Genomic DNA, 25850 nt, shown 5'->3' with positions numbered 1-25850 from the left:
TTCTATTCCTTTGTGCAATCAAGTGGGAAATAGGGATTTTATAAATTTCAAGCGATTGACAGATCCTAGCCAGCAATCTTTAAATATTTTTTTTCTTAGTCGAATGTGGACGGCTGTTGTAATTCTCTTCTGAACCGTCCACTTGTAGGACGCAGATTGAAGCTTTATGATTGTCCTGCCAATGAGATTTTTTGTGCATCACCCATCAACGTTGAACCACAATAGACCAATGGTCTGGATTCCAAAAGCATCGGCCCCACTGTCGGAATTGAAAGCCCAATGAAGTTAGAAAAAAAGTAGGAAAGGAAGCCTTGCCATGCATCGCCGTAGGAAATTAATTTGATACATCGCCCGCACCTTTGCACAGACAAATGGGGCCCTGTAATCCGTACCATTGATCTTTTGAATCCCACTGTGGATGGAGCACGCTCTGAAAATCGACCAATATAATTACCTTTTTCTAAAGTCGGGATGTTTACAGTTGCTGTATTTCTTCTTAGCCATTCATCTGCGGGCCACAAATTGGAATGTTAAAATTGTCCTATTAAACAGAATTTTGAGGCACAGTACATTCACAGCTTGACTCAACAAACCAACGGCTTGGATTACGAAACCATGGGCCCCACTAATAAAAAATGATAACACGTGCATACCGCGCAAAAATGTGGGCCAACATACCTTAACATTTCTCTTTCTACATCAGCAAAAGCCCCACACTCTGAAGTGCAAATGCATGAGAATGTCGGGAGAAATGTAGCTTTCACATCACTGACAGTTGGTGGGAACATTGGTTGTGGGCCCTATTTTCTTGGCATGATCAATGGGGCCATTGAGAAAGAAACATCACTCACCATCAGACTCTGAATTTGGCTGATTGATTGAACTAAGGACAGCTTAGTTGGCCATATAAATATGAGGTTCCCCTTCAGTGGTAACAGTACCACTGGGCAGATGTGGGCCCAGGTGGTGTACGTATCCCATCCAACCCATCCATCAGACGCGTTCCCTCAAGTTACACCTGGGGCCTGAAAATCAGCTCAATCCAAAATTCTGGTGGACCACAGCACAGGGGACAATGGGGAGGGGATGCCAACCCTTGATTCTCACCAGGGCCCACCCAAGTTTCAGAACAGCTTGATTTTTGTCCTGATCCACAAACTGCCCCAAATGCTACGAGTTGATTGGGTTGGGCCCATTTGGGTAAAGAAAATCTTAACCGATCATTCACGTTTATTTTTAGAACAGTATCCATGGCTGTTAATGAGTGGACCAAACTCGAAATTTTGAATAGGGACAGCCCGACCAACGGCTAGGAAACTAATCCACAACAAACCAACAAATAACGAACTTCACTCTGCTAGATGTATCAAAAAATATGGAAAGATTTTTATATTTATTTATTTATTTATTGAACATTTGGAAGAATTTTTATTTTCTTACAACCATTCGAAAAATCAAAAAGGACTTGCTTGAGTACATCCCAATGGATTACAATAAAAATACAACAGGATTTTAGCCTTTGAATTGGGCCATCTTCAAATGGATCCAAACCGTTGATATGATGTCTGACCTTGTATGGTAGAAAGCCAAAAAAATAAATGTTCTAAATTGAATTATTCCACCCCTTGATAATTTGGTTCTTTTGCTTTGAACATGAACAGTCATGATATCCATTGTATAATCAAAGGGTTGAAATATTCAATCCCCCTAGCGCTCATTCAAGGAGAATGTCATGAACTCAAAACGGTTTGGGTCATTGAAAGACACCCAAATCCAACAGCTAGAGTCCCAGCATATCTTATTGCAGTATGTCAGGATGTATTCGAGCAAACCTCTCATATCAGATTCAACAACACATGAGCTGTAGCCCTTTTTTTTGTTGTTGCTGATGAAGCCTGATTTTGCACAAAGCTTTCCAACAAGAGTCTTAGATTGTTCATATTTCAGAGAAAAGGGAGCTTATAAATTCAATATTTCTTCCATGATCATGTAGGGAAGAAACAAAAAAACAAAAAACAAAACAAAATAACACTAAAGAAGTTAACAGTGCAAGTGCATGGAATTTGATGGGTTTCCAACAAATATCAGGCGCTACTGAATTTGCGACCCGACATCTTCTCAGACTCGTAGAGGATATGATTGATAAGACCCCTTGCAGCGCTGCAAATGAAGAAGAGACGATGCAGATCAAAATGTAGTAACGATAAAAAAAAATAAAGAAAAGCCTTGCTAAGCCCACCCGTGTGTACAAGCTCATGCACATGCCACCACATATGCCAGCGTGGCAGGCAGGTGGAATATCCAAGCCATCCATCAGAAGCGTACCACTATGTAGATTCCCTATACAAGAATCAGGTTGGTCCACTGGCCAGGTGGGCCTCAATTAACTAAATAAATGTACCATTGTGAAAATCCTGACCTAAGTTTTCTAACTTGAGCACTGGTTTCTAAATCATATTGACTCTACTGAGTGGATCCCATCTTTCTGCAGTAGCATCTACACGGTAAGGCCCACATGACGGATCTAGGGCTGTCGATGAGTACCCAAGGGATCCAACATGGTCTAAATGGGCCCAGGTCTAATTTCTAGGCCCATTTAAAAATCAGGCCGGGGATAGGTCCCCTGCTTTAATACCTGTTTAGACATGGCGTCTAATCAGGTCAGATAGATGGGTACCTGATTACTATATATAATATATAATTATAAACAATAATAATAATATCATTAATGGGTGCAGTAAAAGATTTTTTTTAATTTTTTTTAAATGAGAGGAGATGTATTCAGAATTTTTTTGAATAGAGAGGATTTTGCTAACCCCAATAATGATATAATTAATAACCAAAATCACATTATATTATGATAGTTCCACACCCCCCCCCCCCACCAAAAAAAAAAAAAAAAAAGGTACCATAAGGGTTGGGTTTCACCATTGGTTGCAAGATGACAGAATTTTTTTGAATAGAGAGGATTTTGCTAAGCCCAATAATGATATAATTAATAACCAAAATCACATTATATTAAGATAGTTCCCCCCGCCCCCGCACCCCCCCACCCCCCCAAAAAAAAGGTACCATAAGGGTTGGGTTTCACCATTGGTTGCAAGATGATGATCTGAACCCTTCATATTCTCATTACTGCCTTATAGAAGCTATGACTGCATTATAATGCTTCATTGATGATCCTAGCCTTTAGCTCTATGATTTTAATAGAAACTTTACTTTCCAACATTCCAAAAGAAAAATGAACAGTTCAAATCATAATCTACGATGTAAAGCTGTGATACCGTGGCAATGCAACCGTGTCCTATTAGTATTGTATTGTATCCGTATCGGCACAAGACAAAATGCGATACAGGGCCGTTTCAGCATAATACGAAAAAAAAAAAAACTGATGAGTATTGGTGGGACTGATACGTCCATAAAAAGCTCAATTTTGAATTTATTTATTTTTCCAAAATTTCACTAATGTCTTATATTCTTTTTTCATTTAGACCATAGAAGAAGCTTAAAAACTCATTTTAGGCTAGATCTAGACCTATTTTGGGATTAAAACAAATGATTTGAATGGGATTCAACAAATCGAAGCGAAGTGTACCATTGTGGGAAAAATCGGAAAGAAGGATAAACTTTTACTATCTTTTTTATATTTTCATCTTTTAAAATAAAAATAAAAATTGTATTTCAATGTAATAGGCCCTAGTTCACCAAATCATGCTTGATTTAGTTGATGTTCAACACGTCAAATCAACAGATAATGTTGACATCAAATAATGGTCCAATACACCATTGAATATAGGTCAAAACAACAACAAAATTATAGATTCTTGGATATCTTTTTTTTTTCAAAATTTCTAATATTTTTCATATTTTTTTCCTTTAAAAAAAACATAAATTATAACCAATACAGGCTGATATAGCCCCGATACCAATACGCAACGCTATATTGTATAATTTTTCCATTGGGCCGATACGCTGACCGATATTGATATTCAGAACCATGCCTATATCAGTAGAGGATTACACTAGCGAGAGTTAAGAGCGCCTAGAATACTAAATACAGGAAAGGAAGGAATGAAAAGACTAGTTTCACCTTCCAAAACAACAAAAAGACTTGTTTCATGTACATGCAAATGAATGCATGTACTTATCATACTTCAGTAATCATGCATCTGCTGTACATCATAGCGGATGCCATACCCAATGGGAACCCGAGTGCGATCAGGTCCGGTTCTAGAATCTCAAATATGGTACCTGCACCAGGAGGGACCCAGCTTAGTAGGGCCAGGCCAGATCTCTCCAGGTACGGGTAAACCAAGGCCTGACTTGTTGAAGCCCCTAGATGGATGGCTTGGATTTTTCACCTGTGTGCCACGATGGCATGTGGTGGCATGTGCATTAGCTGAACTGTACACACACGCTGGTTTAGCAAAACTCATGGAAGGCAAGAAAAACATCATACTGAAGGTGCAACTGTGTTCGGCCAGCACACTTCCGTGTCCAGCCCATGAGGTATGGACCTGAGCACAGGCCCAGTCCAACCATCAGGAAAGGAATTGGGACGGGCCAAGGAAGGCCCACCGGACAGATACTAACCCCACCAATTAGGGGTGGCAATGGACCAGCCTGGCTTTAAACCCACCTTGGACCTATTAGCTCCGCCCATGGGCCAGGATTGGGCCTAGCATGTACTGCCCGGTCAACTATGGGGTTGGGCTTGGAACCAGGTTATTTTAGCCCAATCCAGCTGGCCCAGTCCGGCGCAACACGATTTCATGTGCACCATTTCTATCTGCCATTCCAACCATTGTTTATCCAGCACATTCATGTTCATGTGAATGCATTGCCCACCTGATCAACAGATGGATTAGGAACATCCACCACAGGAAATAGGAATTGGATAAATTTTCAGGCTCCAGGCCCAACCATTTTTTAGGTTAGGGCCTGGGCCTTCTGCGCTAGGCCCATGTCAGGCTCAGGCCTGGGGTCTTATAGTGTCCAGCCGACTGCCACCCTAAAAACCAATATTAAATTAGTTGGTCTGTGCCATGTCTGCTTGTTAGACCTTTTGGTAAGATGCATTTCCAGGTCCGGCACAATCAGTCATCAGGAGAGAACTCCAGCCCAAGACCAAACCACAATCTTCATGGCTCAGCCAAACCTGGCCATAAGTCGGTGGACATGGGTTGGGCCAGGGCCAGCCCAGTCCACTTGCAAGACTACATAAGCAAGAAGATATTTCAACTTACTCATCCTTTAATTTTTGTATCTTCTCAGGATCTGTTTCATGCATGTGTTTCTTGAACTGCTGCCTAACCATATCAACAACGAGCTCCGTATTGTGTTGCTGCCAAAGAACCACAGCAAAGTAACTGCCAATTCCTTTCCGTTATAATCTAGGAACACAAACGAGTTAACAAAAGCTGGCAACATCAATAAAGCATTGTAGAAGAAGATAAGAAAAAAAAAAAAAAGAAGGAAACATTTCAAGATATAATGCAAGGCATTCTTTTGTTGCATTAACTATCAAGAAATAGTTGGGAGCAGATGAAGCTGTAGAAAACAATAAACAGTTGAGAAACATTCCAACTTGGATGACTTCGTTACTGCTTCCTTGGAAATGGAATTCTCACAACCATTTCCGTTGACCACTATCTCAATGAGCTTCCCATACACCAGACACCTAGTTCTAAATGTATCAACCCATAAATCAGTGTTTGCTGACACCAAAAAGGAATTGAGTATTCTATGATGCGAAAACTGATGCATGACAGATGAGTCAAAGCACGCACTTCACACAATGCTTGAGGTTTCAGGTTTAAAGCCACATCAAACATAAAACTTCTAGTTAAGTCACACCAGCAATCAGAGCATCACACCCTCAACATTAAACAAAATGTAGGATCAGCAGATAGCACTGTTACTGACTATTCAACAAGGTTTGAAAATCAGTTTCAGTGTATTGTATCGGTCACCACTGAAACTGGTTCGTAGTACCCCAAATCAGGCTGTTTCAGGGCTGTATCAGGATGATCCAGCTGCATCGCCTATGGACAAAACTGGTTCATATTGGGCAATATGCAGCCGGTTTTAGACAATACTTTAAACCATGCTACCAAATACTCATTAATAAAAAGTCTTTACATGTATATACTTCCCTAAAAGCAAAGAAACCCTAATTTGCTAGCCATTCATTGCTTCTAATCCCAACAATGTATCTCTGTAAAATATAATTATGACTAAAATATACCTAGATCCCATCACGATCATACGCTTTCTGATAAATGGGTTCACAACTCACTAAATTTATGTCAAAATCACATTATGTTGGGCTCATTTAAAAGCTAATTCAATAGGTTTTGAAATAGGACAAATTCCGTGTCATTCAAACATTGTTTGGTACCGGAAAAGTGGACTGGTAAATAAATGATGAAAATAAGAGCACATGGATTGTTGCTAAATAATCTGTTCTTTACATTAAAAAAAAAAAAAATACTAAATATATGAAATACTCCAATACTATGGAACATATGGGCCCACAGATCAATCGAACCATCAGGTGGATCAATCAGACCATCATGTGGGGCCCACTAACTGATCAGACATTTTCACGGACCCAGTCTGCTGATTAGATTCTTGAACCTTGCCAATCTAGGGCTGCATCACTGACCTATGATCTAGTGCTATTGGTTAGGCCTTCCAAGCATTAGTGATCCAACATGCAGCCACAGCCAATTCCAAATGGAACCAAGCAAACTCAGTTCACCTAGACTCATCAAGGAGAAACAGAGTTCAGAAATACATCTGTTGAGTATATCTGTCATTTTCATTTAAGGGGCTCCTGGGAATGTGCAGTGACTAAAGAGACTTGTAAAATAACATTAGTTTCTTCAAAGAAATTGAGTAAAATATAAAAATCTAAGCCAAATATTTCTTGAATTGGAATAGTGTTGAACTTTCCAAAACAGGATTCTAGCCAACCCCAATTAGTTGGGATAAGGTTCAGATGATGATGATGGACACCTCTAAAAAAATGATGGTGGTGGTGGAAAAGTGTTGAACTTTCAAGAGGAAAATCTCCAAAACAAGAAAACAATTCAAGAAAAGAAAGAAGGAGATAAATTTAGTACAACTGCATACCCAGTGACCAATGAAGCGGGCTCTTCTAAGGCACTCACGATAGAGCTACAAGAGAGCAAGATGTTTTCCATATTTAAAAATGGAGGCTAAAAAAGTTGATGATATAGGTGTTAAATAATTATCAAAATAACAAGATGTGTGTGTGTGTGTGTGCGTGTGTGTGTGTGTGTGTGAGAGAGAGAGAGAGAGAGAGAGAGAGAGAGAGAGAGAGATAGAGATTTTTAATTTTTATTTTTATTTTTATTTTTTTAAAGAATGAAAGAAAGAAAAACCATAAGAAAGATAATTCTTACTCGGATCACATTGTTGGCAAGTTCAGGAGGCAGTGCTGTCTGAAGGGAAGGCATTTTTCGTCTTCTTTAGATTTGTTGCTGAAAAACATAAGAATCACCACACATATTAAGGCATGCTTAAGGGTACATTTGGAACTACCACAGGAATTAGCAAATGAATCATTTCTGGGGCAGAAAAGCATAAAAGTAATGACCTGGCCATCTTGGTTTTGCTTTTCACCACCCCAAATGCAAAGTAAACTAAAAATGAGTCAACTGACACATAAAATCTATGAAAAATCAATTTCGGGGAACTTCTGACAACTACCTATACTGTTAGCAGTTACTTTGAAATATAGAACAAGCCCTTTGATTCTCCTAAAGTGTAATTCGAAGTTTTTATGTTACTGTTAAAACTCAGCTCCACTCAACTTGGCAAATACTCAATGTGGTCTTTCCCTACAATGTAGTTTTGACAGGTTGACTAGTTCTCAAGAAGAAAGGAAAAAAGATAAAAGAAAGTGTTGACACAACTAGGTCCAAAACTTGAAAATAGACTCAACCAGAAGCTCAAGAACTTGGTTGAAGACTTGAAAACTCTAAAGATGGACATTCTAACCCTGGCCTGAACTTTGATTAAACAGCTCAAATCACGAAATGAGGTAGTACAATCTTTGGCCGTAGTACTTTGAGATCATCATCATGAATTGGCAAATCTTTATCCCTCAAGTGGGCCCTGTGCATTCTTGTAATTATTGTGTATTTTGGGTTCTTTTGATAGAAATGATAATTAAAAAACTACATCAAGTCGTCCAGGATAAGTTTCAGCTCAAGCTTGTACCATAAGTGCAATAAATAAATAAATAAAATGGTAGGAAGAATCCCACTGTGAGCCTGTGATGCACTTCCTGGATTTCCATGAATTGGGCATCCAAACATCTCTCTTTTTTCTAGTATCTTTTTTATCGGGAACTAGAACTTTATTAAAGAAAATAGGATAACAAAATTCAACAAAAGTATCAATTGATTCTCAATGCCAATTCAACAGGAGAGGTGTGTTGTGCCTTCCCTTGTTAAACATCCGCACCAAAAACATTTCTGTTTTTTTATCCATAACATCGAAACTCTCTAGTGTACATGTTAAAATTTGCGTGCGGCGATGACAGCAATTGGTTGAGAGGACATAATATGGACAAACACAAAATCCATCAAGGAAATGGACATATGGACAGATCATGTCTCAAAGGACAAAGTGATCAGACCATGGTAGACATCTAGTAAGTTACCCAACCCAAAGAGGCTCAGCTAACTAATCAAATTAAATGGTCCACATTTGTGGGAAATCTCAGAGCAATTGGGCAGTCGAAGCTGTCTACTCACTAAAATTTTGGTCTGCAGCTTATCCACGCAGTGAATGACCAGATCAAGCCTTGATCACCACATGTAAGTGAATATGGCAATACATAGAAATTCTATGGAGCACAAATCTTAATAGCATTCATCTCATTGATTAAAGTATGTACTACTGCTTTCCACAAAATATACAACTTACACAAGTCAGCCACAAATCATTATTCCCATTAACAGAAAAAGGATAATAAAATTCTCTCAGTAACCAAATCCTCATGATCATTTTGTCGAACAGCTTGCATGCAAAAAGTACTGACAGCGTACACTATTCTTCTTGTGAGCATCTCTTCAAGCGCATCATATGAAGACCCAAATCCTCATTTCTTATTACGACAAAATCCAATGTGGGTTTACGCAGAACCAACTCAGATTCAACCAAAAATAACACAGAAGGTTTTGTCTAACAACCACCAGATGGCTGAACTAATTCAAAACTCTCCAAGATGACGTTTTCATCCACCTGGACCATCCAAAACGGAATTCCCCTCTTGGATAAGATCTTCTCCAAAATCCAAATCAAGATATTTCTCACATGTCTGACATCAATACGACCATCCAAATTTCCCACTTTACAAATTTTATGGACTGTTGATAATGATAATATGGCCCACGGATGAGGTGGCGAGGATCATCCATTCATTGAGATTTTTTAGAAATGGACAATCCAGGAGGTTCCCCATCTACTGAACGATCCAGATTTGTCTGGTGGAGAAAGAAATGAGGCCAGAAAGATGAGGATTGGAGTACAAATAGGCAACGGATTGAAAAATGAAGAAAATGGTTTCAATAAAAATAGATTTAGAAAAGAGAGAGAAATTCACAAAAACATGAAATCATTGAAATTGAAGAAATTTGGAATCGATTTTAAGTTACCTTGGTAGAGTAGAGAAGAAGGGCCTCAGATGACAAATGTGGGAAAAAATGATGAATTTATATACGATATACGCGACCCCATTGTGTACTCGGGTTTTCTATTCTGACAAGTGGGGCCCGTAAGCTGGTAATCCAGACCATTGATCTGCTGGGTCCCACCGCGGATGGACTATGGTCCAAGCGTTTTCCAGTTCACATAACCCAAGGCTCTGTGGGGCCCACCGTGATGTAAGTGTGGACATGCACTCCGCATATCGGTTTTGCTAGCTCATGTTAGAAAGCGAGAGCGGATCTGTGAGTCAGATTAAAACTCAAGTGGGCCACACCACAGAGAAACAAGGGAGATGGAAACGCTTGTCATTTTAACATTCCTCGGCCCAACGCTCATGAGATGACTCCCACCGAAAGAAGGAAAACACAAACATACGCCTCATCCAAAACTAACGTGGACCTACAAAAGGTTTTGACACCTAGCTGTTGTCAAAACTCCGTGGGCCCCACCATGATGTATGTGCTTTATACATACCGTCCATCCATTTCCCCCCCTTTTTTTCCTAAAATGAGGCGAATCTAAATCTCAAGTGGACCACACCACAAGAAACAGTGAGGATTGAATGCCTATTGCTGAAAACTTTTTTAGGGGTCAAATAAACTTTGGATGAAGCTAATATTTGTATTTTCCCTTCATCCAGATGCATGTAACCTTATTAACAGGTTGAATGGTAAATAAATCGTTATAGTGTGCCTTAAAAGGTTTTTAAAGGTGGATGTTCAATAAACACTTCTTTCCTTTGGTGTAGTCCATCTGTGATTTGTATATGCCTCATTTTTAGGTTCATACTTGCAAATAAGCTGGAAAATAGATGAGCCACGTGATAAAACATAGACACCGTGATAAGCCTACAAAGGTTTGACATTAATTAGCTGGTTGATGCTAGGGTCGTTGGCCAAAAGCAGGAAAATCATGCCTTCCTGCATAGTGATTGGTTCACATCATCACTAACACTGTCATCACTACTGCATTAAATGCAATGTGTGATGATGTGGTCCAATTAAATTACAACAATCAGGTTTATGATAAGCCTACAAAGGTTTGACATTAGCTAGTTGGCTGATGTTGGGGTCACTAGCCAAAGGTAGGAAAATCATGCCTTCCTGCAATGTAATTGGTTCACATCATCACTAATGTTATCATCACTGCTGCATTAAAATGCAGTGTGTGATGATGTGGTCCAATTAAATTACAACAATCAGGTTTGACATCATCACTTGCCAAAAGCAGGAAAATCATGCCTTTCTGCATTGTGATTGATTCACATCATCACCAACGTTGTCATCACTATTGCATTAAATGCAGCGTAATGATGTGGTCCAATTAAATTACATCAAGCAGGATTTTCATGCTTGTGGCAAGCAGAGGATCCGGATTCAGCAGACCCCACGGAATTTTGGGTTACATAGATTCCTGATTGGGTTGAAAAAATTCAGGCCCAACTGCTAACGGACCAAGCGCAGGTCATGCACGTCCCGTGCCAAGCCATGGCAGTAAAATACGTCTATTGATCATATGCACATGAATACATGCTAACATGACACATGCAAAGCCATCCCTATGATGGGTCCCAATATCCTGGCCCAACATTTGAATGCTCCATCGAACCACATTGCGGTAAATCCCATTCCAGGCGAAATAGGTGCAAACTGGAGGTTGATCACAACTTCAATTCCGATGGTTGGGTGGGTCATCAATTCGGTGATTTCCGTTTCACTATATTGAAATATCTGATCAAGCATCCAAAATCTGTTGGGAAACCTAAGTATTTTCCAATGGAAACCAATAATGGAGCAAGTAAATGGATGATAAACAAATCTAACACAACAAACAAATCATCAAACCTATTTTACGTGAAAATCTCTTCAATGTGAGAGAAAAATCGCAGAATTTAGTATGACAAATCCACTATGTTAAAAATAATGAAAGTACAATTATTAAGAGAACAATCTTAAATACCTGTAAACAACAACGAAAAATAATAATAATAATAATAATAACAAAGGACTGTACAAAACCCCAAAATAGCACCTCGGAAAAGACAAGAAAAGAAATCCGCAAAGTGTAACATGGATAGAACATGAAAGAAATGAAAACCCCTCTTATATAATTAATAATATAAAAATAAAAAAACTTGAAGAAAAAAAGACACCTTGCTCCTCTACGTCTGCCAACCCTTCTTTTCTCCAAGAGAGAGTCTCCAAATGTTGTTTCTTTCTTTCTCTCATTTTTCATTCTCTCATAAAAGAGAGAGAGAAGGCCAGTGAACTAAAAATACCTCCCACCAAGGTCTCATGTGTTTCGCTCTTTAGGCCCAAACGTGTGGGTCCCAGCTCCACATGAAGAGGGAGCCCCAACAAAATCAACCGTTTATGAACCACCTCTGATGATGCAATCGGACAGTACAATCATCTCAACTGCAACCAATGTTTAAAAACCTGGACGGGATGTCAAACCGTTTTAGCGGGCCATCCGATGCAAACTGGTGCAACCGAAGTCCAACCATGGTTGATTTGAGTTTTCCTGCCTGACTGCAGTCGGCCTTCAGCAGATTGCTAATGAAGACAGCAACGGCAAGATGCCATCCCCGAATGATGGGCTTGGCATCCACATTGCAGATCACTTGAGGGGGCTTGGAGCTTTGAAAAAGGTTCCACAATCTCCTTCCTCGTGGATTCTGAAGCCCTGGGAACAGAGATTTTGCCAACCATTCCACACGATCACATTGCCGATATCATTAAACAACAAAATTGCATAATTTTCTCTTGTTGCAGAAAAAAGGAAAAGATGATACCGACTTCAGAGATTACATCAACCTTTGATATGTATGAAAGAGATGTTGCACTCTCTGTTTGTTTTGAGTTCTTCTAGTTGAGATGTAAATCTTTAAACTTTGTTTAGATGAGGACGAGGAGTTCAAATAAAAACTTCAAAATACAACATAGGCCTCGTGTATAAGCCCATTTCGCATGGCAGTTTGAATAGTTGAATCAAATGGGGTAACTGTAGAGTACAACAAAACAACAATAGCTCAAGCTCTCCCCACTACTGAATTTCTTTCGCAGATTACAGGAATCAGCTATCCTCTTTTTTTTTTCCCCCTCTGCAGCATTCATTAGTAAATCTCACCAAGGAACAAAGATCCAGGTCGGCATGTCATGAAATCATTCAGGTGGCATGCTTTCAGATTCCATGTTTATTGCAATTCTCCAAACATGTCGGCAAGGAAGTCATGTTAGTCATCTGCCCATCTGACACCATGTTTTGCCCCCAGATAGTATGCACCAACAGGGCCTCTGCCTCCAAACTGATAGAGCTCTGGTGCTATTTTCTTCTCGTCCATCTCCCGAAGAACAGGGGTTAGTATATTCCATGCAGCAGCCACTTCGTCGCTCCGCATAAAGAGATGGTTGTCTCCATCAATGACATCCAAAAGAAGATGCTCATATGAATCTGGTATTTCGACGTTATACCTAGAAAACCAAAGAACCAGAGCACATAAACAGATTGCAGCATTAACATGAGCACTAGGAAACTGAAATATTGATGATTTTTTATCAGTACTTTTCCTTATAAAGAAGATTGAGTTCTGAAGCATCCAATTGTAGGCCTAAACCAGGGACCTTGTTGTTGACTTTCACGAGAATAGCTTCATCTGGGGCCCCACGTAAAATCAGCTCATTGGTAGCAAGATCGATATTGTGCCCAATACGTTCACGGTAGAGATTTCCTGGAACATGGTGAAATTGGATACGTATCTCAACCCTGCACGGAACCAATGTGGAGAATAGCATGATCAGTGGATTTAAGTGTTAATAGGAGACCCAAAGGGGAAGTTATATGCATCCTAAAAAATAAAAATAAAAATCAGGCAGCAAATACAAGTGCGCGTTAGTTGATTCCAGACCCACAATGCCAAAGCAGGTGGGAACCACGATCAAGATTGGACTCCGATAAGATTAACTAAGGGTGATTGAAAATTCACCTTAATATATATCAAACAAGCAAGGTATGGGAAGTTGGTAGGCACCTTTCACTATACCGTAGCCACCTGTCTATTTCATTCAACTAAACATGGGTTAAAACCCCTCATAAGGCTGTATAAATAATGAAACTAATATGTAACCTTTCCAATTGGAGTTCAATTAAGTGTTTTGTTACACTCCTTGCTACATTGTACTTCTGGAAGTTGTCCGTGCTCAGATAATTACAAAATTGAAATCCTGGTATTAAAATTTTCACAGTTGATATTTTACTTCTAATAGTAGGTGTAGTCCATCTTATTTCCACGAGTATATTCCAAATGAAAAAATATAAAATAAGGGTTTTGTCTTTGATTAGTGGAACTTTGAAACTGAAGAGGAGATTTGGGAAAACAATAAGATAAGGTGAATGTAGATGCACAATCCATGCCTTCTTCCCTTTGGGAAACTTGAAAGAGATGAATGTTGGATGCTTTGGGTATCGTTGAGGACAGCAATAAGTGGCTCTCTTTCATCACACTGCTCTTTGCATCAAAATCCACCAAGTGCCTTTTCGACTAAAACATTGTACCAGCTTTCTTCAAAAAACATGGAGCATTACATATCCCTTGCATTTGTGCATCTTACTTTGAGAACTGATGCCCATTTTAATGTTTCCCAGGAAAGTCGATGCTCATCCAAAATTTCATTCAGCTCTAGAAGTTGAGAAAGACTCCTGACCTTGCTAAATACTACCATGTGTGATGTGAAAGAAATGGCATTCAGTACAGTAATGCATGACACTACAAAATGGGCTCAAGCATGCAACCCTACCTGTGTTTGATGAGCCCGATGCCAGCTTTTATCAAGAAGGGCACCCCATCCCAACGCGCATTGTCGATATACAGAGCGGAAGCAAGGAATGTTGGCGTCAGGGTATCCAAGTAAATATCACTGTTGTCCGTAGAATGAGCTTTATACTGTCCGAGGACGATGTCATCGAGCTCCAATCTCCTAATTGATCTAAGAACCTTGACCTGAATAATGGTTCTGTATCAAATTACTACAAGAATTTCCATGGTTTTTTAACATACACACAGTACATAGTAAGCATTTTTACCTTTTCGTTTCGAATATCTTCGCCATCAAGGCTCACGGGCGGCTCCATAGCAAACAGTGCAATTGTCTGGAGAATATGGCTATGGACTACGTCTCGGATGATCCCATAACCATCAAAATATCTGTCACCCAGAAATGATAATATAAAAGACTTTGCTGCATCTAAGGGATATGCGTAACGTAGGTTTTATTCATTTGCACACTATGATTACCTCCGTCGTGTTTCAATACCCTGTTCTTCAGATAAGATGACCTATGACAAGTGCTTGAGAAGTTAAAAGCATCAGTAAAGACTAAAGAGTGACACCATTCCATAAAGCCCAATGTTGATATCCTTCATCAGAACAGAAGGAAATGTACCTGGACATTGCGTATGTGCGTTCGACTCCATAAGGGCTCGAAAACCAGATTAGAGAATCTCAAAACAGTGAGATTTTCAATCAGATCCTTCCCCAAAAGATGATCAATCCTGAAATCAAAAGTCAAGCAAACTAGATATTAGAGAACCTATTTCCTCTAGTATAAATCAACGAATCTAAGTACCTAAGTAAAGCTAGTGCGGATTCAAGGATGCCAAAAATAGAACCTGAAAACAAAATGAAAAGGGAGTATACACACCTATAGATTTGATTCTCTTTGAATTTGGACAGAAGAGATTGTGTCAACTGAAAAGAAGATATTGCATCAAACCCAAATGGTTTTTCTATTATTATGCGGTTCCAGCCTCTCTGGGTTTGGGCATTATCAGCAATAGATGATGCAACATCCAAAAGTGCTTCTTGTGGCACGGAAAGGTAAAATATCCTGTTTGCTTCAGAATTTCCCTGTGGTTAGGTAACTTGTGTGAAATTGTATAAAAATAAAAAAGAATTCAACCAACTGATAAAAAATTAAGAAGAAATTAGGAAAATTAAGAAGAAATTAAGAAACTTAAGGTTGCCTTTAGCACTTGGCAGAAATTTGAACCAATGAACACGGAAAACAGGAGCGGCATCAAGTGGGCTTCCATTTTCCCACCTTAGCAATTATGAACAGGAAGGTCCCTAAGATGTTTCATTTTTTGTTGGTGCTAGCGGATCATGCTGATTTTTGGAATCAGGAGCTTCCAACCGCATCTTATGTAAGATTGGAAGCAAATATTTTCTCTCAACATCATTGATGATAAGAACGGGTACAGTGCAAAAATACCAAAGAATCTATGCTTCTTTCAACTCACCTCAATCTGTTCCATTCGCGCATTGAGCTTTGCCATTCCCTCTTTGTTGTCACATTCTCCATTAAGATAGTATGTTCTATTGAGGAAAGCATCCAACTTATCCCCGCAATTTTCTCTGTACAATCATATTTTTTATTCTTGGTGAACACCTGGCTCTGATACTTGATCAAATTGAATGAAACAACATTTGAAGAACAAGGAAATTTAAAACATCTTTATTGTACGAATTTATATAGGGAATGCACTGAGATGCGAATCCACTAATACTTCAATGAAGAAAAAACAATGATTAGTTTCTGGAGCTTTGTTAAGTACACACACTGGTTCAATAAGGCTCATGTACACTCACACATGCAATAATGCTCATGCACATTCCACACATGTGCCAGCATGGCACATGGATATTAGATCCAATCCATCCATTAGGTTGGTCCGACCTTCCACATGTTTTCCCAAAAATAAATCTGGTCCACTTAGCATGTGGGTGCCAATACTGGAAACAGGTGGATGGGTTAGAAAACTTCAGCCAAGTTTTTCAGAGCCATACATTTGTTTTGCAAACTGTGGCCCACCTGACCAGTGGATCAACCTTATTCTTAGGCTATGGCATCAAAGTAGTGGTGTCGTTCTAACAGATGGATTGGATCTTGGACCTATCATGCCATCTTGGCACATGTGTGACGTGTACATGAGCTTTATTGCACAGATTTGTAGGCTTAGCAAAGCTCTAGTTTCTGACTTATGCCAAACATTTTCATATCAAAATCTCATTGAAGGAATGAAATCCATGATTTCTTATCTATTTTGAAGGAATGAAATCCATGAATTGTTATCTATTACAAGTTGGCAACAACTAAAAGTAAAATCAGAAACTGAATTGCCCTATGTTTCGAAGCACAATTGAATCAAATTGCAATAATTAGTCCAACAAATTGACATGACCAAAATCTAATTCTCACAGTATTCTTTTTGAGGGATTATGCAATTACATTGCACTCAAGTCAGACTTGATAGGAACATAACTGCTATTTGAGCCTACTTTCTCATTGTGAATGCAGGAGATGCAATTAGGATTTGATCAATCTTTTCACAACTCAATTCAACTTTTCATCCTGACACAGCCTTAGACATTCAGATGTAAGACTCTAAAATTAAATAAGTATATATGGAAGTTTTGTTAACAAAACATAAAACATCATTTAAGAAACATGTTAGCATCATACTGATGATCAACTCGGCATGTCAAAGTCCCTGCAATTATGGATCGCAGATCTTCGTCTGTTATGTCCTTTCTTGAATACCCAAATATACCAACATTCTGCAACCATTTGAAACAATGGACAGGTGAGAAAGATAAAGAAGCTCAATGAGAGAAAAATACTAAAATGATAACAAGGACTAATCAGAAGGGGAAAATAAATTAAAAAAAACAATCCATATTATTATGGTGCTTAGGGCTGCAACTGGCAGGTCGAGTTGGATTTGGGTTGAAAAACGGCAACTCGATTTGCATTCAGATTGGTTTGGGGTTTAGCAAATTCAGGTCAGGTTAGTTCGGTTTGGGAATGATCAAATGAATTTGGGTCGGGTTAGGTCGAGTATAGAGGACTTCAGGTTGGGTTTGGGTTGGGCACCTCGTGTTGGAATTCGGGTTGGGTCGGTTCTGGTTGTGGGTCAGGTCATCTTGAGGTCGGGTTGGGCTTGAGTTGACCCTCAACCTGACCCAACCTGCCCGAGTTGCACCCCTAATGGTGCTCAATGTCAAATACTATATTACTACTTGGAGCATGTAATCTTACATCGCTAACTGCCATGTCTTAATTACCTCGGGAAGAAATCCATTGTAATACAGTGCAAATAATGCTGGGAAAACCTTGTGTCTAGCGAGCTCACCAGTTGCCCCAATTACTGCAATGCAAAGGGATGGTACTCTACCACTCTGATTTTCAGAATTATAGGAACTTATTTCTTGCAAAGATGGTGGAGATCCCATGGGAAAAGAAGGATCACTAGAAAGGGCAGGATGATGACTAGGGAGGGAGCTTTCTGCAATTTGAGTATTTGGAACTGATGTTTCTTCAACTGACTCTGCATATTTCATTTAGTAAGGTCAAGTTAGAAAGTGTTGCATAGCATATGTTCTTGACAAAAAGTCGAGAAAATTCAATTCCTTGGGAAAAGAGTGAAACATATATGATGCTCTTAAAAACCTTTTATTAGCAGTCTTCCTTGTTCACTATATTCAAGATAACCACGGACAGTATTCTCAGTTAATAATTAATTGAGCAATAGTAAGTAAAATACAAGCAATAAAATCCAGAGTAAATAAAGCATTGCTATTAAACACACCAAATGCATATTAGAGAGAAACTCTAATGGTGTGTGGATTGGACTCGAACCGTCTCTCCCCATTCCAATAGATCAACATGTCCATTCAGTTATCATTTCATTTTGTTACATTCCTGTTCAGGGTAATAATTCAATTGATCAGTTGCCATCATCATCATATTAATAACAACAACAACAACAATAATAATAATTCAATAAATGCAGTTTCCTTACCCTAAACTTTACTAAGTCAATATTTTTCATGTGGAAAATAGGGAGTGACCTGTGTAAACAGAAACCATTGATTTCAGCAAATGTAATTGCTAAGCCGGCTTCTCCCAGCTCTATTAAGTCTTTCAAGGTATCTATTCAAAGATTTCTTCAGTCCTCGTTCCTTATAGAACTAAAGGCTATATCATATTTTTCTCAACTTGTTCAATGTTCAAGAAGGGTTCAATATTTATTTTTGGGAGTTCGTTGGTGATCTGGAAACACAAGGATCTCTTGTTTAGCTTTCAGTGATTTTGGAGAACCGGATGGTCTGGGTTCTAGGCCCTTTTGTTTTCCGTTTTTTTCTAACTTAGTCTATTCAATGAATTAGCTTGGCCCCAATTAGTTGGGGTAAGGGTTAGATGCTGATGAGGATGATGAGTCTATTCAATGAATGCATCTTAAATGGTTGCTCACTGGGACTTTGAAACTATTTGTTTGAAACGATTTCAAAGGCAAGGAACGTGTGCTTGTTTGTAAGTAGCAAAGGGCATCATTCCAAAGAGACAATTATTATTATTATTATTATTTTATTTTATTTTTTGCGCTTATTGAATTGGGCGTGTTGTGGGGGCTAAAATACCTATGTTATATTGATATTTCACCTCAATAATATGGTCACACCAACTTTATTTCTAAGATTTTCTTTTTCTTTTTCTTTTTAGACCATCACTATAGTGACAAAGTGCCCCTGCGGGTGCAGATGAAACGACCAATCCAAGGGGTGGAAGGCATAATAAATAGATAGATTAAAAAACACAAAGAAGACAGAAAGAAAAGAAAAAAAAAATGGAAAGGGATGAGTGTCTCAAGTTTACAAGTTATTGTTCTATGAAGCCGTGATGATGACATAGCTAAACTGTTAAAACATGAAACTACTATGAAAATTTGCAAAAGTGCACATTCTCTATATGTTTTTTCCCCCTTTTTGATCGGTAATATACATGAAATTTGTACTGTCAGGGAAACTACAGTGACCTCATGCACAACAACTTATGACTTGGTAATGTTACTAACCCATCATTATCCTGGTCTCATATGTATCCTCAGAAGTTTTCCCTTCAAGTGAAAATGGCATTTCCAAATGATCTGAGCATTGATCTTTTCCTTGAATTTCTAGCCACGTGGACTTCTTCCCCTGGCCACGTTTCCTTTTGATGGACATCTGAAGATTGAGCTTCTTAAGCATCCAAATTTTCAGGCCATGGAACCTGCTACAATAGTTGGCAGCACGACTTTGGAGCACAAAATGGCAATCTAATGATGAAGGGAAACAGTGGGCAACCTGCATACATAGCATGAGGTAAATGCAGGGATCCATCTAATAAATATTTAGAGAGTCATGAAAGATAAGGCCCAATTTTCAGCAGATGAAAAACAAAGAAGCAAGCTGAAAAGAGCTTATAAATGCCACATGTGAGTTAGCACGCATGAGTATTGTTGAACGGAGCATGTCACTTTGATTGGGTGAGCTTAACCATTTGATTTTTCCCATTCGGCTTGGACCACATACCACTTTTTGACTGTCCATTTAATGGTCACCAATTCATAAGTTAGGATCGTCCAACCAGTATCATCTACAGCCTATGCACCATCCACAATGGGACCGACAATTTGGACTGGTGTACATGCATGCCATGTGTACAGTAGATGAGTTACAAGAATCTAGTGATTTGTTGCAAAAGCATGTTAGAGTATAGCCTCATATGTATGGGGGACGAAGAGTCGATCGATCATCTTTTTATTCATTGTTCTTTTGCTAAGAGGGTCTGGGATTATTTTCTTTCTACTCTTCAGGTGGAATGGGCCATGCCAAAATCTGTTCACGACTTATTATCGGCGTGGCATGGAGGAGGAGGCGGCGGGAAGCGTTTACTTCTCTTTGTTAATGCACTTATTTGTGAACCTTGTTTGTCAATCGTGCGTCGGTGTGTCAGGAAGTCGGTTGAGCCCTTAAAAGCTGAAGACCGAAGACATATGAAGATTGGAGCATCAAGGAAGTGAAGAACAGGTAAATGAGGTGCCTTGGCGTCCCTAACCTTGAGCCAAAACAACCCTAAACCTCTAGATCAGCCATCATGCCTCTTGCATGTCCACCATGTTATGAGATTGAACCCAACAACCTAAGTTCTAGGCCTGATTGGTCCTCACGTGACCTTGATTGGCCAACTACTAGTGTTGTAAGTGATGGTGTTGATCAATCAAGCATCGCACCTGATTTTGATCCATATCAAAAGTGCAAACCGTTGTGTTCTATGGCCCTAATGGGTTGTCGGGTTCTCTCACTATGGATATCCCTATTACCAATAATTCATCCAAATCAAACATGGTTCCTCCATCACTAGGCCCTACTTCTATTCAGGACAACACCAACACATATCATATGGTTACTCAACGAAAGCTCGGAGCAAGTCCATCACATCAAAATGAACTTGTTCTTGTTCACTATATGGCATTGGATAATGCTAAACTAAAATCTCCCAAGTCTGCACCTGAGAGTCCTCATTGGGTCATGGCCATAAAAGAGGAATTGTAGGATCTTCACCAAAATGGCACCTAGATTCTTATCCCTTGTGTTCCCAACATGAACGTTGTTGCTTCGCATTGGGTCTACAAAAGTAATCTTAAATCAGATGGCTTAAGGCGCAACTGGTGGTCAAAGGTTCACATAGGTACCAAGTGTTGATTTTGATGAAAAAACCTACTACGATTTGTTTAATCATCTCTCTTGTTGTTTTCTTAAAATGGAGTATCATCAATTGAATGTCGATAACGCCTTCCTCCATGGCTTCTTGCAGGAGGCTATCTATACGGAGCAACTACCATAGTTTGCTCACCCAAACTATCTGAATCATGTGTGTCTATTGAAGAATGCACTCTATGGGATTAGACAAGCACCTCGGATTTGGTTTGATTATTTCTCTATGTATTTGTTGAATCTTGGATTCTATTGCAATATGATTGATTCCTCTATGTTTGTGTTGTGGGATTGATGTCATAATTTTACTTGTTTATGTGGACAACATAATCATTACTGGAAGTAACGATGTGTTACATACTCGTCTCATCGAAAAGTTAAGTGAGGAATTTTCCCTAAATATTTGGGCAATTTACATTATTTATTAGGAATTGAGGTTGTGCTTTCTCTGGTGGTCTCTTTTTTCCTCGTGTGAAATATGCAACAAATATATTGGATTATGCAGTTATGGTGGAGTGTTCAGCTATTAATACTCCAATTGTTGTGAAAGATACCTCCTCTCCTTCTAATGATCAGTTAGCTGATGCCTCGACCTATCGCAATATTGTTGGTGCATTACAATACCTTACTTTGACTCGACCTGACATTGCATTTGTAATTAATATTGTTTGTCAAACCATGGAATCTCCTACAATTGCCAATCTTAGAGTTAAGCATATTTTAAGGTATTAAGGGTACGATGGATTATGGCATTTGCTTTCTTACTCAGAGTATATTAAATTCTATCAGTTTCCTGATGCTGATTGGGTTGATTGCCCAACTATTAGATGCTCTATTTCAGGTTATTGTGTTTTTTTTGGGCTCCAATAGTATTTCTTGGTCTGAAAAAAAGTAGTCTATTGGGGCCCATAGCAGTGCGAAGGCTGAGTATCATTCCATGGCATCTATATAACTGCTTAGTTGACATGGATCACCTTCTTAGTTCGAGACATTGCCATTTCTCTCCAACTACACTTTTTTGTGACAATCTCAGTGCTTTGTATATGCCCGTGAATCCTGTTTTTCATGCACAAACCAAACACATTGAGTTAGTTTATCATTTCCTCCATAAAAATAGTTGTTGTGGGCACTTTGGTTACTCAGTATGTCTCTTCATCAGACCAGCTGGCTGACATCTTCACCAAACCATTACTCCATGGACATTTTCTTGATCTTCAGTCCAAGCTAGGCGTGTCCTCTCGTCCACCCTGCAGCTTAAGGGGGGTGATAAGGATGTTTGCAGTTTCTAAAATTGTTCACTACATGCAACTTCTAAACTGTCCACGAAATGCAGTTTCTAAAACTGTCCACTACATGCAACAGTTTCCAAAACTATCTACTACATGCAGCAGTTTCAGTAGTTTCTAAAAACGTCCACTACATGCAGCAATTTCCAAAACCGTCCACTACATGTAGCAGTTTCCCATTTCATGCAGTTCCTAAACCGTCTACTACATGCAATTTGTGTTAGTTGTGTACAGTTACTAAAACTATATTGTAATTGTAATTCAAAACTCTATAAAGTTATATTCTGGGGTTTCGTTAAGGTTTTGAGTGGAACACCTAGTTCATCTCAGCTTCAACCCTTTCCCTTTATCTTGTTTTATTAAAGATTTAGAAAAGTCTTTTACTCCTAAGTTCCCTCGAATTCATTTATTTCTAATTCTATCATTCCTTGTCTTGCCACAAAGCCATCTCAGCTTTCTCATTTGAGCAACAATCATCTTATGAACATGTTGTTCCTTAATAGCCCAACATTTTGTCCCATAGAGAATAGCTGGTCTAATAGCTATCCTATAAAATTTCCTCTCAAGTTGATTGGCATACAACAATCACACAAAACTCTAGAGGCACCTCTGCATTTCGTCCACCCAACTTGAACTCTATGGGCAACATCCTTCTCAATCTCTCCGGTCTCATGAATTATCAAACCAACATTTTTTTTTTTAAATTTCCATTTTGGGATACTTCTTGATCAGCAATCTTAACTCCTCGTTTACTCTATGGGCAACATCCTTCTCAATCTCTCCACTCTCATGATCGACCCAAGATTGAAAGTGGTCATTTTGGAATACTTTTGGTCAATAATCTTAACTACCTCCTTGTTTCCATTTTGCTAAAATTGCACTCTGTATACTGTCTTTCACTCCAACTTATTTTAAATCCTTTAGATTCTAAAGCAACACCCCATACTTCTAGCTTTGTGTTTTTAAGGGCCTGTTTGGATTGCAAATTACATCGATAATGTATTGCAAAAGCGCCATCATTACAATTTTACAATATTTATTTAAACATGTAATTCGGCGGTTAAAGGCAGACGTAATAGGAAACAGGTAAAGGAATTTGTAATCATTACAATTTTACATTAGTGAAAATATCCTATCCAAACATGTACATCAGTATGATTGACATTGAAGTAATGTATCATTGTTATGATTTTATCACACCTATCCAAATGTAGGAATTGCTTGTCAAATTCCCTGTTTTAAGGAGACAAGTGTTGTAATTTGTAATCATTGCACTTTTATAGTACATTACTGATGTAATTCGAAATCCAAACAGGCCCTAAGATACATACATACATATATATATATATATATATATATATATATATATATATATATATATATAAAAGTTTCATGTTGGTTGCCAACCTGAAACAACACCCCTTTATCCAGGCTTGGGACCATCAATGAGAGCACAAAACTCCCACAGGCCCTATGTTCTAGTGTATTACACAGGTTGATTAAAATCAACAAGCTCTAAATGGGGGAATCTATATATATATAGGTGAGCTCTAAAGGGTTTGTTTGGATGCTCTATTGAATCCAACTGCAATTATCAGTCTACTAAAGAGAAAATAACCAAACTATATTCACACTCGTATTAAGGGTCTGGCCTCCAAAGTGACTTTATCTTGCTTCCAAGTTGGTCATGAAAGAAATGTAATTGCAATTTGAGGGTTACTTTCTGATAATGAATACAAGAAGCATCATTAATATTGGCATTTCCACTCAAAATGTTCGCGATTTGATTCATGTGTGCATCCAAACACAGCCAGAAAACATAGTGAATTCAGTTACGTATGTGATCAGAAAACCTACATATTTCCCGCAATCTATCAATAGAGGATCGGAGAACTGACCATAGACACTGGAGCTGCATTGCATTGAACAAAGGAAGTCCGTCTGATCGAAGATTCAGGTATTGATTTGGTGAAACAGGGGAATGAAAGCGCCATCGAGACTCACTCTCTTTCTCTAGGGTTTTGATTCTCAGCTTGTAGGAAAGCCCATGAATGGATAAATAGGAGATTAGGGGAGAAACAAAGCCCTAATTCTCTCTGTGTAGGTTAAAAGGATAAAAGGGATTTAACGGAAACTGGCGCGTAGTGAGTGCTTCTAAGGCTACTCGCGCGAGTAGCTAAGGCTACCGTGATGTACTGATGTATGGATAAAACGGTCGCCGATTGGGTACTACCCCACCAGACGGACGGTCCTGTCAGGGGATCTTTGTAGCCACCCTTATGCATATGTTTTATCTACTCCGTCCATCCATTTTGAAAGATTATTCAAGGTTAGGATACAAAAATTGAGACAGATCGAAGTCTTCAGTGGACCACACTACAAGAAGCAGTGGTGACAATGACACCCACCGTTGAAACCTTCCTCGGGTCCACCGTGATGTTGATTTTCCATCCAAACTGTTCATAAGTTCACTAAGATCTGGTTGAAGGTAAAAAAAATAATTATCAGCTTGATACAAAATTTCTATGGCCCCCCAAGAGGTTTTCAACGGTAGGCATTCAATCCCCACTGTTTCCTATGATGTGGTCCACTTGACCATTCAATCTACTTCCTTTTTTGTCTCATGACCTAAAATGACTTCCAAAATGGATGGACGACGTGGATAAAACACATACATCAATGCGGGCCCCATATAGGCCTTGCCAGTTCCATCTCTAGCTAGGTCTTCTTGGGGTGGTACTGGGGGTGTACACGAACCGAGCTAGCTCGGTTAGCTCGCCTGACTCGGTTCGAAGTCGAGCCAAGTTCGAGTAGGCCCAGCTCTGACTCGACTTGGATCGAATCCAGCTCGAATCGAACTCGGATTGAACTTAGAGGGGGGCAAAATGGACCCGATCCTACCCGATCCGGCCCGTTCCGAACAGAACCGACGGCCAAGATCAGGCCTGATCGGGTTTGATTTTCCAGATCCGTTTTTTTTCGCGTCGGGTCCGGATAGACCTATATCCGGACCGACCCGACCCGTATACCCCGAACCGAATGGAACAGACCCGATCCGAACAGACCCGACCCGAACGGGGGGCGGGTAGTATAAAAGATATTTTTACCTTTTACCCTAACATTTCTTACCCTCTGTTCTTACCGGACCCTCCCTTTCCCCTCTTTTCTTACCCTAACCCTACCTAAACAACGGACGAGCGCTGCAGCTGCCCGAAGTTCTGCTGCCT

General features: G+C 39.2%; 2 protein-coding genes across 4 annotated transcripts; both read right to left on the bottom strand.

Moving 5' to 3' along the window:
- Positions 1-1912: 1912 nt before the first annotated feature.
- LOC131224843 (uncharacterized) lies at positions 1913-9798 on the bottom strand. Its single transcript, XM_058220260.1, has 5 exons — positions 9693-9798; positions 7431-7508; positions 7138-7182; positions 5247-5344; positions 1913-2160 (listed from the first exon to the last, which is right to left on the bottom strand). The coding sequence occupies exons 2-5, from the start codon at positions 7482-7484 to the stop codon at positions 2085-2087; spliced, it is 273 nt and encodes a 90-aa protein (XP_058076243.1). The 5' UTR covers positions 7485-7508; positions 9693-9798; the 3' UTR covers positions 1913-2084.
- Positions 9799-12539: 2741 nt separating this feature from the next.
- Positions 12540-24739, bottom strand: LOC131224842 (inactive glucose-6-phosphate 1-dehydrogenase 4, chloroplastic). Of its 3 annotated transcripts, XM_058220257.1 has the most exons (14): positions 24522-24648; positions 22477-22584; positions 22312-22393; positions 19657-19924; positions 17867-18129; positions 17265-17359; positions 16042-16156; positions 15444-15649; positions 15186-15294; positions 15038-15078; positions 14827-14947; positions 14541-14743; positions 13309-13509; positions 12540-13217 (listed from the first exon to the last, which is right to left on the bottom strand). In XM_058220257.1, the coding sequence occupies exons 2-14, from the start codon at positions 22491-22493 to the stop codon at positions 12980-12982; spliced, it is 1959 nt and encodes a 652-aa protein (XP_058076240.1). In that variant the 5' UTR covers positions 22494-22584; positions 24522-24648; the 3' UTR covers positions 12540-12979. The 3 variants fall into 3 exon arrangements, with proteins under 3 accessions (XP_058076240.1, XP_058076241.1, XP_058076242.1); XM_058220258.1 differs by lacking the exons at positions 22312-22393; positions 22477-22584 and having other exon boundaries at positions 24522-24739; XM_058220259.1 differs by lacking the exons at positions 19657-19924; positions 22312-22393; positions 22477-22584 and having other exon boundaries at positions 24522-24698.
- Positions 24740-25850: the final 1111 nt, after the last annotated feature.

This window comes from Magnolia sinica, chromosome 14 (assembly GCF_029962835.1).
Source record: "Magnolia sinica isolate HGM2019 chromosome 14, MsV1, whole genome shotgun sequence".
Lineage (NCBI taxonomy): Eukaryota > Viridiplantae > Streptophyta > Magnoliopsida > Magnoliales > Magnoliaceae > Magnolia > Magnolia sinica.
Note: the sequence above shows the minus strand (reverse complement) of the source record. Positions and strands in the feature narration are given on the sequence as shown.

Excerpts from the sequence above, each read along its gene's own strand:
- LOC131224843 (XM_058220260.1), bottom strand. The coding sequence starts at position 7,484 with ATGCCTTCCCTTCAGACAGCACTGCCTCCTGAACTTGCCAACAATGTG. Across the intron at positions 7,183-7,430 it reads TTGCCAACAATGTGATCCGA|CTCTATCGTGAGTGCCTTAG; the intron begins GTAAGAATTATC and ends GCTCTCTTGTAG. Across the intron at positions 2,161-5,246 it reads ATACAAAAATTAAAGGATGA|CGCTGCAAGGGGTCTTATCA; the intron begins GTAAGTTGAAAT and ends CTTCATTTGCAG.
- LOC131224842 (XM_058220257.1), bottom strand. Across the intron at positions 16,157-17,264 it reads ACATGCCGAGTTGATCATCA|AGAAAATTGCGGGGATAAGT; the intron begins GTATGATGCTAA and ends ATGATTGTACAG. Across the intron at positions 15,650-16,041 it reads CGCGAATGGAACAGATTGAG|GGAAATTCTGAAGCAAACAG; the intron begins GTGAGTTGAAAG and ends ACCTAACCACAG.